General features: G+C 39.8%; 1 protein-coding gene across 1 annotated transcript in view; it reads right to left on the bottom strand.

The window, feature by feature from the left end:
- Positions 1 to 13,345, bottom strand: part of galnt9 (polypeptide N-acetylgalactosaminyltransferase 9) — a 78,519-nt gene extending 65,174 nt beyond the window's left edge. Inside the window, 3 exon segments of the mRNA XM_054611146.1 lie at positions 1,697 to 1,825; positions 1,827 to 1,875; positions 13,105 to 13,345. Of these exon segments, the coding sequence (XP_054467121.1) occupies positions 1,697 to 1,825; positions 1,827 to 1,875; positions 13,105 to 13,345 (419 nt within the window).
- Positions 13,346 to 13,564: the final 219 nt, after the last annotated feature.

Here is a 13,564-nt window from a genome sequence, read left to right on the forward strand (position 1 = left end):
TTCTTCGATTGTGTGTGTCTGTCACCAAGCTCTGTTCAAAATGTCAGAAAAAATGTCAGAAAAAATCTGAAATCTGATATCTGAATTTGATAACATCAGTTTCTAAAATATATTCTTACTGAAATGTATTTCCTTGTATAAATCATAACAACAGCCAGTGTGTGCAAAACGATAACACTGGAGCTGTGGTAGCACATACGCTTGCTAGCAGACCAACGACCTGTGGGTTGTAGCAGTCCCATGAGATTCTCCCTAATGAGGAGGCACAGAGTAGTAGCAATGTCTGAGAAGTGAATATACATACATATATATGCACATTTTATCTGGGATGCTGGACCCCAAAGGCTGCTCCATTATAGACCGCAGGGGTGACAAACAATTTCTCTATACATCAGCCAATGAAAATACTGACGTCCCCTGCTAACAACATTTATAAGGACCATTGTGAAATGAATGTCCAACAACAAAAGTGTAGGCCAGAGCAATAATTCATAAACTAGGAATGTCCCCCACTGGATGCCAATTAATGTACATGGATGACATTTGCATGTTTCTGTCCAACATGGAAATGAGAGGTTCTTTTTTATCCATATGACATTCCATAAATCTCATCAGAACTCTGACAGCAGGCACTGGGTCCAGTCTTTTGTAGTCCTTAATAATATGGAAAAAAAATTGGAACAAATACAGCATCATAGATTAGACTGAAAGTATAAAGCCTTGTTGGTATGGAAAGCCAAAAATGACATTAAACGCCTCTAAATTCACACAATTTATGTTAAAATGACACTTTTTGTAGCTTTTTAACCAAAAAGTATCACATTTTATGCAGCTCTATTTAGGGACTTTTACCCTGTTTTTGTTGTGTTTCCTTATGGTAATGAGCACCTCCTTCTGTTTTGCATAGCCAGTAAGCCCGAAGTCTGCCATTGTAAGGATGTGATCTTTGATGTCATTGTGAATTGCACAGTATTCAGAGAATTTAATAGTAATTTGCCTGACAATATAATCACTTTGCCTGCCTTTATTGTCCTTTAAAATTACCTCTTTTAATCATTGTAGTGTAAATATAACTATTGGGTTCTGTCTTAATGCCGCAAAAACATAAATTTAACATAACTATTCTCAAAGTAGAGGCATTTAATGGCCCTTTCGGCTTTCCATATGTTTGGTGCCATATTATCTGTCCATGGCATCCATAGAGGACACAATGAGCTTACAAACAAAGTAAGTCTCACTGACAGCATACTATAAGCATAAAAGCTTAAAAATAGATAGAGTATGCCATGTACTTTGAGCTTGTCTTAGCTTGCAAGAAATTGTTGTATATTCTAATAATCCTCAACACATCCATTTATCTACATAGCTTTTGATGAACCTTGTGCTACCAGTCTGCTTTCATGAGTGAACAATAAATGTTCTGGAAACTCAACGAAATACAAATGAATGAAAAAGAGAAAAAAAACAGAATACTTGATTAAAATGCTAGTTTCTCTGCAAAAGGTTCTAACGTACATTGAGTGTCTTCACAAAAATAGACCCCAATTAACTGCAGCAGGGAATAAAATGGCAAACTATCCAGTTACAAGTCTCTCTAATACTACACAACCCTGGCAGGATGAAAAACAGGTGTAGCGCTTCAATTGGAAAGAGAATGTACATGACAGAAAATGAGAAAACCAGAAGGTGGACATACTTTTTAGGCCTGTAGTCTGGGATGCTTCTGTCCAGGGAGATACGGTCACTGAGCTGAGCGTTGTAGCCGTACTCCTCATATTTCCCCTCCACATCATGACTGTCCTCTCCCAGAGTGGCAGCAGCTCCCCTGGCCAAGGCCTCCGGGTCCCTCAACTAGACCTATGGGCTTCGCCAAACCTGCCAGGAAAATGACACAACAGAGTGACAGTCAATACACATGCACGTGGCCATGTGTAGAGGCAGAGAAGAGAGAGGGGTTAGATGATTGACATCTGCTAGCAGTGTGAGGAGATTGATGTATGGCAGCTCTGAGACCCAGCGGGGCTCATCCATAGGGCATCATTACTATCATTACATTAGCACTGTCTGTCAACGAAAAAAGCTGCTAAACACCCACTGGAAACAGACGTCATGGCGGTGAGCAGAGTAGACCAGAAGCTAAGAGATGAAGGTGGTGCAAGGGCCAACACTACAATACAGACTAGAGATAATTCATAGTGCCCAGCTGTAACAGGGGTGAAAGTAGTGACGTGTAACTGTAACAACGTTGTTTTTTGTGTTCCCGTAATTTTTTGGGTAATATTACTACTACTTAAGTACTTTGTATTTTAGGTATTGTACTTGACATTTCAAGTCACATCCATTGCAGTGTAAGAAGCAAAGTCTCATGAAAAAGTTATGATACATTGTGTGAGAATGGAGCTGGGGAGTCTGAGGAGACGCTGCAGCAGAGAGGAAGCTGAAGATACATGTTCTTTTTACCTCCACCAAGTAGGTTATGTTGTCTGTGCGGATGTCTTTTTTTTTTCAGCAGGATGCCAGAAAACTTCTGGCCCAACTTCCATGACACCTGGTGCAAGGGTGTAGCATGGACCAAGGAAGGACCCATTACATTTTGGAGAAGATCCGAAAGGGGGATACAAAAATTACGTTTTATTTTCGTTAACATTGCGAGATAGGGCATTTGGCCTTTGTGGAGGTCTGAACTCTCCGAGTGTCCTTATAGTTTATGATGGTAAACATTCACTTGCCTAAATGTCAGCAGATGCGGTCGCACAGCAGTTTGCAAACAGTACAAAAATACACAATAATGTAATTTTATTGAAGTTATTATGGAAGTATGGTAAGCATTATTTAACATATGGTTATGAAAAGCTCATCATGTGGCACAAAGAGGCTGAGTTAACTGGTTATTTTATGCAATGAGAATGATTAAGCAAAGATTCTGATCCTACGACAGATTGAGGAGGACTTCACGCTGCCCAATCAGAAAGGTGAGTACAACAACCCACTCATTGGTGGATGTAACTCACTGCACAGGGAACTTCAAAAGCCACTGCATTGCCTAGAAGTGCACAATTGCATGTGCACTCTGCACTGTGTAAAAAATATAGAGGCCCTTTTGTTGCTTTAATATGAGCATTAGTTGGCTGTAGCTGCTGTGGAGTTTTTATTGTTTTTTCATCTCCATGTTGGCTGCCCTGGTGATACTTTACTCTGTTATTAATTGTGTAAAACGTGGCAGGCTATTTAATGTTTGTAGCTTAATATTCCTTGTTGCACAGCTGGGGCGTCATTGCCCCATTTATTTATAGTCAGTCTTTTTTGTTTAAATGTTTATACTGCTATACTAAGCTGGCTTTTATTTTTACATTTGATAATCAGTGGTCTGTGCAGGCTGTAAATGTCGCTCTATAGAGAAGGAATTTGTTTTTGGTTTGGAAATTGGGCCTCATTTGCGTGAAGTAGCTTAGCTAGTCACATTGATTTACTGTAAGCACTTTTTTCAGTTGGTATTTTTTTCTTAACAATAAATATGTTTTTTGCTTAACCCTATTATTTGGATTCCACACAGTGTGACTTGAAGTTTACAATATTGTTTTGTCATCATCATAAAATGATCAAACTTGCAAATATGTCTATCTTCTTAAGTTATGCTTCTTAGCTACTAAGCTCCCCTTACACACCACCCCTCCTCTCCCGTTTCCTGGTCACCTACAATATCAATATATCCATCCATCCATCCATTTTCCGTAACCTGCTTATCCAGTTAAGGGTCGCTGGAGCCGATCCCAGCTGTCAATGGGCGAAGGCAGGGTACACCCTGGACAGGTCTCCAGCCTATCACAGGGCAGACATATATAGACAGACAACCATTCACACTCACATTCACACCTACGGGCAATTTCAGAGTCATCAATTAACCTAAGCTGCATGTCTTTGGACTGTGGGAGGAAGCCGGAGAACCCGGAGAGAACCCACGCTGACACGGGGAGAACATGCAAACTCCACACAGAAGGTTGTCCAGCCCGGGAATTGAACCCAGGCCCCTCTTGCTGTGAGGCGACAGTGCTAACCACTACACCACCGTGCAGCCCTATATCAATATATGTTTCTTCAAATTATTGCTAGCAGCTCGAGCTGTCCAGATGGTTTCCTAAAATAGTTTTTGAATCATGTGTCGATCTTATACCGAAACACAAGGTATTCTTTAACACCCTGTGTGAGACGCACCAGGCTTTCAAGAGTAAACAATGCAAAAAATTATTTGACACTCAGAAAATGCTCCAGGAGTGGGATGAACTAGTACACGGACTGAAATTACCCACACATAGTCGGAGGGAGGGTAGATGTATGAGTCACACCAACTGGACTTGCAACCAGTAAACCAGTTTTCACAATTGGGGTCCTGCCAGTGTTGTTATCTCGATGATTAAAAAAATAATAAAATACCTGCTGTTATTTTCATAGTGTTGATTGACATAATGTCATACGGTGCTGTCAAGATATTAGTTATAATGTTGAAAAGACTGCAAACTATTCTGTTTTCCTGCAGGTATGGCAGATAATGTAAATGTATTTATCAATTCATTACATGAATCTTTCTGAGGTAAAAATATAGATAACTAAAATGCATCAAATATAAAATGTTCTACAGAGACCATTAGTCCAACACAAGGCCACCAGATTTTAATAGAGACCCTAATGGCTCCATATGTCTTATCATAAAAGCATAGAAAAAGTGTGTCGAATCACCACAACTGTGAAGTGGTTATAATTCAAACAGTGCTTTTTTTACAGGTCCTTTTATCCCACAAAGAACCCCTGTAGAAAGGCCAGATGCATACAGTATCCGTGTGCTTTAATGGTGAATTAGAGCCGGTCCTTGGCCAGCCCCATCATGTTAGCCTTCTTTGGTCTGACAAAACTAAATTCAGCACTGGATTTAATGTGTCGGCCTTAAAATACCCCTCTGCTCTCATTAAAATGAGTCATGACTGTGATTTAACAGAATGTCACTTTGGTACCGTGACAGTGACATTTTCAAACAGGGAAGGAGAAAAATGTGGTACATTGTCAAAATGAAGTCTTGGTCGATGGAGAAAAAGACAGTTCACTGATTCAGGGACTGTACAGAAATTATTAGGGTGGGGAGAGGGCCTGAACCTGACTTGTATTTCTTTTTTTAAAGAAAGACCCTCTTCTTCTTAGTATTTGGTTCTGACCCTCCCCTTTGACTGATACAATAATGCAATATCCTCCTCCCTTATTTCTCAATGTGTTATATACTGGTTGTTGTGTCTTGCAACTGACGTATTGGTTCTACCCGGTCCTTGAAAGGCTGCACTATTGTTTGACTATTTAAAATTTCATGAAACTGCAGAATAATGTCAGATAATTGTTATGTGAGCCAAGCTTCGAGTGTGGCCCTCCACAGAAAAATCGAACTGCATCTGTTCTCCAAATCAACAGATGGACACACAGACAGTAAGTAAACATTGCATACCAATGAAGAGCTCAGCTCTCTGCTTCGACCCTCCAGGAACCACGGAGTAATCACCATATTTGGATGGCCTCAAATCCTCGGGTGCTTCTGAAGATTTGTAATTGGAGCTGAATGGTTGCAAACTGGCTTCTCCCACGAGAGGGATTTAGCGTTTCCTGCACCAGCCAATGTGGTGGCATTCTGACAACTATGGGTGGGGTTCAAGTCACGGACTAGCCATCTGGCATAGTTGCCCATGTCACACAATAACACAGATACCCCCCAGAGCTGGAGACTCGATGCTGGAGGGCTTCTCTGTCTGCACATGAGTCTTGGAAGCAGGACAATTCCTGTCAGCTTTTTTTTCTGGTCCCTGAATCATTTTACTTCCCCCTGCCTTCCACTTTCTCTGTCTGATTCCATTATGAAATGAGAGGCCCAAAAACCTGATCCACTGTCTGTAACACTTCAATATAAATTTAAAGATTCTGCAAAATCAATCTCATGATGGAAAGTTTTTATTTGCACCGTTAAAACAGCACTGCAGCAAATATTTATGCTGTTTGGCTTAACTGCAATCTTTTGTAAATCTTTTAAAGGGTTCTGTTTTTAAGTAGCTGCTGACCTGTTTTAATAAGGCCTGGTAGGTTATTTGAGGAAGTTAAATTGGCTCTGATTTACCTTTTATGTTTCATCCATTTGATCTTTTCATGTTGTGAGATTTGTTTGGAAGAAAGCAGAGAGTAATACATTGAATGTGCATAAATGTATGCTTCTTTTACAAAGCAACATTTAGTTCCAAAAATGGGTTGCTTGCAAACAAAAATAGAAGCTTTTAAAAACCGTCTTTAAAGGAAAAAATTGGACCGTGTATTTCTGTGGGAAGAGCGTAACACTGTGGATTAAGAGCACTATTCCCAAGGCGACTGCATGAGTTAAAAATGTATGTACACATGATCCTGTGAGGCATTTTGTATAAAAGCATCCAGTGTATGTGGGCTGTTATGTTCTGGTCAGAAAAAGGATGACAATGACTTAAGGCCCACGCAGCCTACTGTAGTGTTGTGACTAAGATAGCTACAAATTCAAAAGTCAATTCATAATGTAAAAACAATTATCATACTTGTAGTATTTGACTACACAGATTTAAAATGCACATGTATTTTCTCTGAAGTATCCTCTTATTCACTGTTCCTGATGTTCCCACCTTACTACTTTCATCATCCCACATGGAGGCAGTTACAACATCTGCTTCTTCCACTCAGTCTTCATTCTCATCCAAAGCATGATGTGGATCCTTGCATTGTCAGGCGCCAATTTGAATCTCATTGTTTGAGTATACATCTGTTTCTGTGCTTGTTCCTTACAATCCATTAGTCCAAATCCCCCCGACATGATACGTGAAACCCATAACAGCCATAAAAAATTTACAGCAACCTTCAGAATGTGTCTGATTTGGCCTTTAGAAGACAGGGCCTCAAATTCAAAGATGACCCCATTTTTAATGAATGATTTAAGAGCAAGAGTGGATTTATGCGAGTCCAAAGTGATGCAGCAGGGTTCTAAATATTGATGGTGAGAGGAGGGTTGGGAATTCCATGATCTCTTCAAGAGGAGGAAAATAACTCGATCTAGAGAAGCTTAAAGCCTTCAAAGGCCAAAACAAATCTATGAAATATTGAGAGCTGGGTGAAGAGCTGAATTAATTCTACTGTAGCTCTGACACTCATAGCAGCAGCAGGCATGTCAGGAGGATAACAACTGTGATTTGGAAATTGGTAGCACTAGACCCCTAATTCATCTCTAAACAACAGATTGTTATCCTTTTGCAAAATGTACAGCAATCCCTATGAGAGCTGGCGTCATTTGACACAAAATATTTACGTACTGTTGTTGGGATTCATCTTCCGCTTGCATTTTCTTTGTCCATTAGTTTTTTTTCTGCCATTTAAACTATTCATATGTGTATGTGTTACTTTACAAAACATCCTCATATTTAAAAAAATTACCTCAATTTATCTAATAAAACAGAGCTATAAAATATGCCATTGTGACTAAATGTGCCATAGCGCCTAGTTAAAAAAAAAATCAAGGTGTACATGCAATGGGGCAAGGTCGTGAGGTCAATGAGGCAAGATCCAGTTATGAGGAGCACCGTTTTGTGTGATTTCCAATCAGAGAAACAAATATTACTACATACATTTTAAAGCCATTTGTTTCTGTTCAGTGTGTGTGTTATCTGTTCAACTCTGAATACTGTAATTGTATTTGGTTACGTTCTTAGTACTGGTTAACCCAAACACTTTTTTTTCATAATTCTTAAAAGAAGAATGATAAACAATCAAAGTTCAGAAAGGCAGGGGAAATAATTTACATCAAAAATGATCCAGCCTGTCATACTGACCTTTATGTCTCTCATTCGTCGGATGTCATCATTAAACGTTGGTGAAGTAATCACTGCATCACTCTAGGCCAACGGTGTAAATAAGATGAATGCTCGCTCCATCTCAGATTGCCATTATTGTCTGTGGCTGACTGCTGATTGTCAGGTTGGCTGCTGAATTCATTATCATGATTCCTCAAGGCTGAGCAGAATTGATTCTTATCCGACTCTGAAACTGTTTTGTCGACCAGAGCTTCATCTACATATCATTATTGGAGAATATTTCAATTCATCAAGCCTCACTGTGCTTCCCTGCAACCGCCTTCATTACACACCGCACAACAACATATAGGCACACCGCGATGTGTATCATTAGGATACAGTCAGAGCGTCAAGTTTGTGTCGGCATGGAAGAGAAAGAGAGAAAGAGTGAGAGAGAGTGACGTTTCTCATTTCTCATCAAGTCTTTGCTCCAGCAGGCTTAGCATATAAACAGCGTTAGTTTCTTTTGTCATAATTGGGCATTATAGATAAGAAGCATATCTGGTACTGCAGCTGGGCCTGTGAGGCTGCCATCCCATCAGCACCTACGCACTGGGAGAAGGCCGGGAGTGACATGCATGGCTGATTACAACAGCCTCAGTAGGACCGTGAGCTGAGGGACAACAGCCGAGCTCAAGCAATGACACATCCATCACCGGTCAGAAGAGAGAACTGAATAGTAGCACATTCAATGGCTGATAGCAATATCTGCTTCGAAAGACATAATGGTAGAAGAAAGAGAGGCAATGAAAAGAAGGTCAGGTAGTTTTATCTGAGCCTCATCCAATTTAGGTTTGACCTTTAGAGTATCAGAAAGAAAATTATGAATTTGATGCTTTTTTTTATTTATTCATTAGATGTTTTCTTTATCGCCTATAATTTCACATCCAAGTCTTGCAAATAACGTCAGTGAGTAACATTAAAAGTCAGCCTAAGACACGTTTTCAATCAACTCATGGAGCTAATGTTAGAGACAAAGCCAGCTACAGATGATAAAATCTGAGGAAACAGTTGTCATTTCAGCCAGCAGAGTTGAGGGTTGCCAATAAGAAGCTTGCTTTTATCTACGTCTGTCTGAAATCAAGGATCCATTGTTTCAAAAATGACTTCAAGTGCTAAATCTGCCACCATTATTATGGTAAACTCCTTGATGTTTTATGGATAAACAGAAAGCTTGAAAGACATAGCAACAGTAATGGAGAAAAGGGAAGGATTTATCAAACTGTGGATTCATTCTGTAATCATGTTTTCTCCACACTACCTGAATATCAAAATATTATGTTGGATTTCTATTGCTTAAAATGTCCATATCAATAGTGACCTTCAAAATCCTTATCAGTCAAACCCTAAAAAAATGCATTTCTATCCTTTTTTGAAATATTTGCAGCTTATTGTATTTGTGTTTAGTGTTCATTTAGGCCAGACAACCTCACCGGGCTTCAGCTGGTAAGTAACAGCGAGGAGGTATTTGTTGGTTTTAATGCAGTACTTAAGGTCAAAACGCTGCTTCATAAGCTTTCTAACAAGCTTAAAACCCCCTCATCTGATTACCCAAAGACGGTGGCAACCACAGCAGAGCAGTGCTTCTGATAAACCTCATGTTTCTCATTTCTGCGCAGAATGAACAGCTGATAAAGCTTGACCGTTGTTTTTCTTGATGGTAGTCCATCTGACCATCCATCAGACAACTATAAAAAGGAAATTTCGCGACTTGTTTATGTCCTTCAAATCTAATTGGACCTTGCTGTAGCTCCCGTGGCATGCCATTGGTAGGCAATAAACAACAGATGGAATGGGCAATTACTTCATATCGCTGCTGGACATGGTAATAGTTATTGGCGCGCTGAGTCCTCCCCGCACCATAGTTATTCCCAACAGCCACAGAATACAATTTGTGGTCTGTGCACGATTTAGAAAAAAGGAGCAGTGACCTGGGATATGAGGATATGATTAAGTATGCCATTAAAGAGCTCAAGACAAATCATGGAGGGATTGTGACAGCCAGAGAACGTTTCCAGTCTGTGTGCACTCCTGGGTACACATTGTCGCTGTCAAAGAAAAATTACGTAACCGAAAGTGATTCCTATTTCTGTTGCAAACTTGGATTGCATGGAAAGAGAAATGTGCCTGTAGAGTTTGTTTGCAACATGTAAATTTGAATTTTTCAAGTTTATATTGAACAGCTGGATTTGTTGAAATGTTGAATGCAGCTATTTGTTATGTGAAGCTCAATTTGGAATCCAGTGTAACAGCCTGACTTCTGATTGCATTATTTCAGCATGCATTGAATTACTTTTAGACTCCTAGGTCCAAGATGACTGTATTCTCTTTTTATTTCTATTTTAACTGGAAAGGTGGGTAACTGTGCCAGTTTTGCACTTAGTTCATTGCTTGTTCTTCTCTTCAGCCCAGAATGGACTGTTACTCCCTCCACTTGTGAAAGACCTACAGAGTGTGTCCCAGCTACTTGGACTCAACTGTGCTGCAAATGGAGTCAGTTTTGAAAATCATTTATGAAGCTGGTATGATGTTCACCAACATAAAACAATTGACAAAAAAATGCAACACTTTTGACTGTGTGTATCAAGCCTTAGAGGAGGCGGGAGCTCTCCAGCCAACGCTTAGGAAAAAAAAACTAAATTACCAATTACACTTTACCATAAAAATTCATGTTTTTAAAATCCACCCACTCAACACTGGCGTGAGATAAACTGAATTAATTAATATGTGTGTTTCTGTCCTTCAGTGAAATGATGTGGGGTTGCCTTGTCTCTATATAAAGCTAAGTGACTGAGAGGATGCGTTGTACTTTTTGAGAGGCAATGCCTGCTGGCTGGGTGGCCAGATGCCGAGCATAACTCAGAGTGACAGAGTGACCGTCAAATAGCTGCCGATGCTTGGGCGTTATAACAAGATCATGCAGAAACAGTCTACAATCGTAATGTTTTGGGGCTGTGAAAGGCTGTGAAACCTCTTTAACTACTGACTGTTAGGCAAACTGTCAAATGGACTGTCAGGACACTATTTCTGGATTATTCTAGCACTACAACCAGTTATGGAAACGCTTACTTTCTCCATACTTTTTTCTATTTCTTCTCCGTTTATGCTTGAATGCAGGGTTTTTACAGCTTTCACTGGGCCGGATTGTAATTAAAGGGGTATTTAGATATCTGCGACCTCTACTGGTGACCATCATGAAATACAACAACACAAACAGAACCTGCAATCACCTACACTGTCCCCATCACTCACAGCCCTGCCTTCAGCTTGAGCTATGCTAGCCTTTACACAGATGATAAAGTCACAATTTCCCAGGAGAACAGCAAGCCAGTGAATATAAATTGACTTTACTGATAGATTACAAATCAATCAGTTACAGGAGGAGTAACATGCTGATTTCTCCTTTTTGCCTTTGGCTTTTATAGTAACCAGTTCAAAATATGTCCCTCATCACCTTTCAAGTGAATAGGTTCAAGGTTAAAATTGCAGCAATCAGTGGGTGACTACTACTGAAGCCGATCAACCCCCTGCACAAGCATCTGCACCTATTTGTGTTTTAAGCTGGATCAGCATTTATTTGGCATTCTCATATAACACTCCTGACATTGAAGTATGTCATCAGGGTAGTGTGAGAAAAATGTAATTTATAATCCCACTTAGCCTCAAAATCCTGCACTTTGCAGTCCAAAAAATACACTAAATTCAAGAGAAGGATTTTTATTTTTATTAGACCTGCAAAGGAGTCAACCTATCCAACATTTTGTTTCTGTTAGCCATGTCGTTTACAAGAAAGATAAAGTTATTGGCCCTTTTAACCTATCAGCTCTTGGTAAACCAGCTGTTGTAAAATGATTTTAAATGCAATGTCACAAGAGCTAAAAAATATACATCTCGTTGATCAACAAAAATGTAACTATTTTGATAATTGACTAATTGTTTGTAATTTTTTAAGGAAAGAATGTTGGCTGGTCCCGCTCACAAATGTGATGATTTGCTGTATTTGTAGTAAATATTATATTTTAAGGTTTAGGACTGTTGGTCAGACAAAATGAGACATTTAGTTGACAAAAGGAGTAATCGGTTAACTGAAAATAATTGGCAGATTAATAGAATATTGATACGTTATGTTGATATGATATAAATAATTGCACATTGCGTTCATTGAAACAACCTTTTAAAAGCCATATATGTAGAAATGTATGTTTATGGAGTAATTGAGTTAATATTATTTAATGTATGGGAATATGATGCTTGATGTGATTGTTTTAATGAATTTTAAGGTATTAAACATTTGTTTGCTTCATTCAATGTATTAAACACCAATCTTTCTATATTAATTACAATTATTTATAGTTCTGTAATATCTCACACTGTACTTACTGTATCCAGGTCAGCCTGTTTAAGCATATGTATGACTGATGCCTTGAACATCAGTGTGATTGTGTGGATTTCCAACAGGGGAATACAACCATGTAAGTTATCCATAAGTAAGTCATATGTAACCTGATTTTAATTGTTGCTGTTCTGCTGAGTCGACCGAACCTACCCCTCAGGCTAATGGCCATGTAAAGAAATACAGGTCTGTCATTCCGGCATAGAGCCATTACATTAAACTCTCCTTCAAAACTCAGACAGCTTGTTAAATCTGATGTGTTTCGGAGCGTACAGTGAAATGAGCTGCTGCTCAGATACAGACTCCCTCTGAGTGGGATTCTATACGGAACTACACACGTCAACTTAAGTTTATGTGAAGTTTACAACAAGTCAATTATGGGTTAGGGGTTTTGCAATCTTATAGGCCGTTAAACTAACAGCCTAGTAAAGTATATCAACACAATATAAGCACATATACCAGGTACTGCGCTGTAAAACATCACCATTTTTCATTAGCTTATTACAAACAGGGTCAGTGATTTTTCCTTGTTTATCAAAGAAATGAGGCTACAGGCTGACAGAAAAAAATATGCATGAGTCATGCTTCAGCTTTATGGAAAACTCACCCCAGTGCATGCAGCCTGTGCATCTTTTGTACTCTGAAGGACAGTTGGGCACCAAATCAACTATACTAAAGTGCACGTGGTCTGCCTATTCATAGACACAATTCATAAAGTGTTTGTGGCTTGCATTTGTCATGATTTGCTTCATTATGGTGATGACTTCCTGACCGTGTAAGTCGCCTTGATTTTGATATTGAGATGATGGAGCCTTGTCCTACCGTTTAACTGGTTGTAGACCACATCCTCCAGCCTCTCCAGCCGCTGGAGAATAGACTGCCTGTCCACCAAGTTGGAAACTTTGCCATTCCTGGCTCGCAGCCTCTGGTCAGACACACGCCCTATCTGGATGAGCTCCTCGGATCGGTCCTGGATCCTGCAGTAGACCGAGAACAGGATAATCCCCACGAACACCAGAATGTTGACGGTCAGCAAAGTTTTGATTTTGCGTGCCACAGCCATGAAAAGAGAATATTGTCTTGGCTGACTCAGTCAAGCCCAGCAGCTGTCCATGTGCGGTGGCCTGTTTTGCCACCTTACTGCGTGTTGCAGAAGGAGGAGGAATCTTTTCTTTTTTTTTCTCCTTTTTGCTCTGGGGGAGAGAGAGAGAGAGAAGGTCAACTCGTGGACAACCCCCGAGGAACTAACGGGATCCGTTCAGCACCTCGGACAGCTCCTCGC

The sequence above is a fragment of the Anoplopoma fimbria genome, chromosome 13 (genome assembly GCF_027596085.1).
Source record: "Anoplopoma fimbria isolate UVic2021 breed Golden Eagle Sablefish chromosome 13, Afim_UVic_2022, whole genome shotgun sequence".
Classification (NCBI taxonomy): Eukaryota; Metazoa; Chordata; class Actinopteri; order Perciformes; family Anoplopomatidae; genus Anoplopoma; species Anoplopoma fimbria.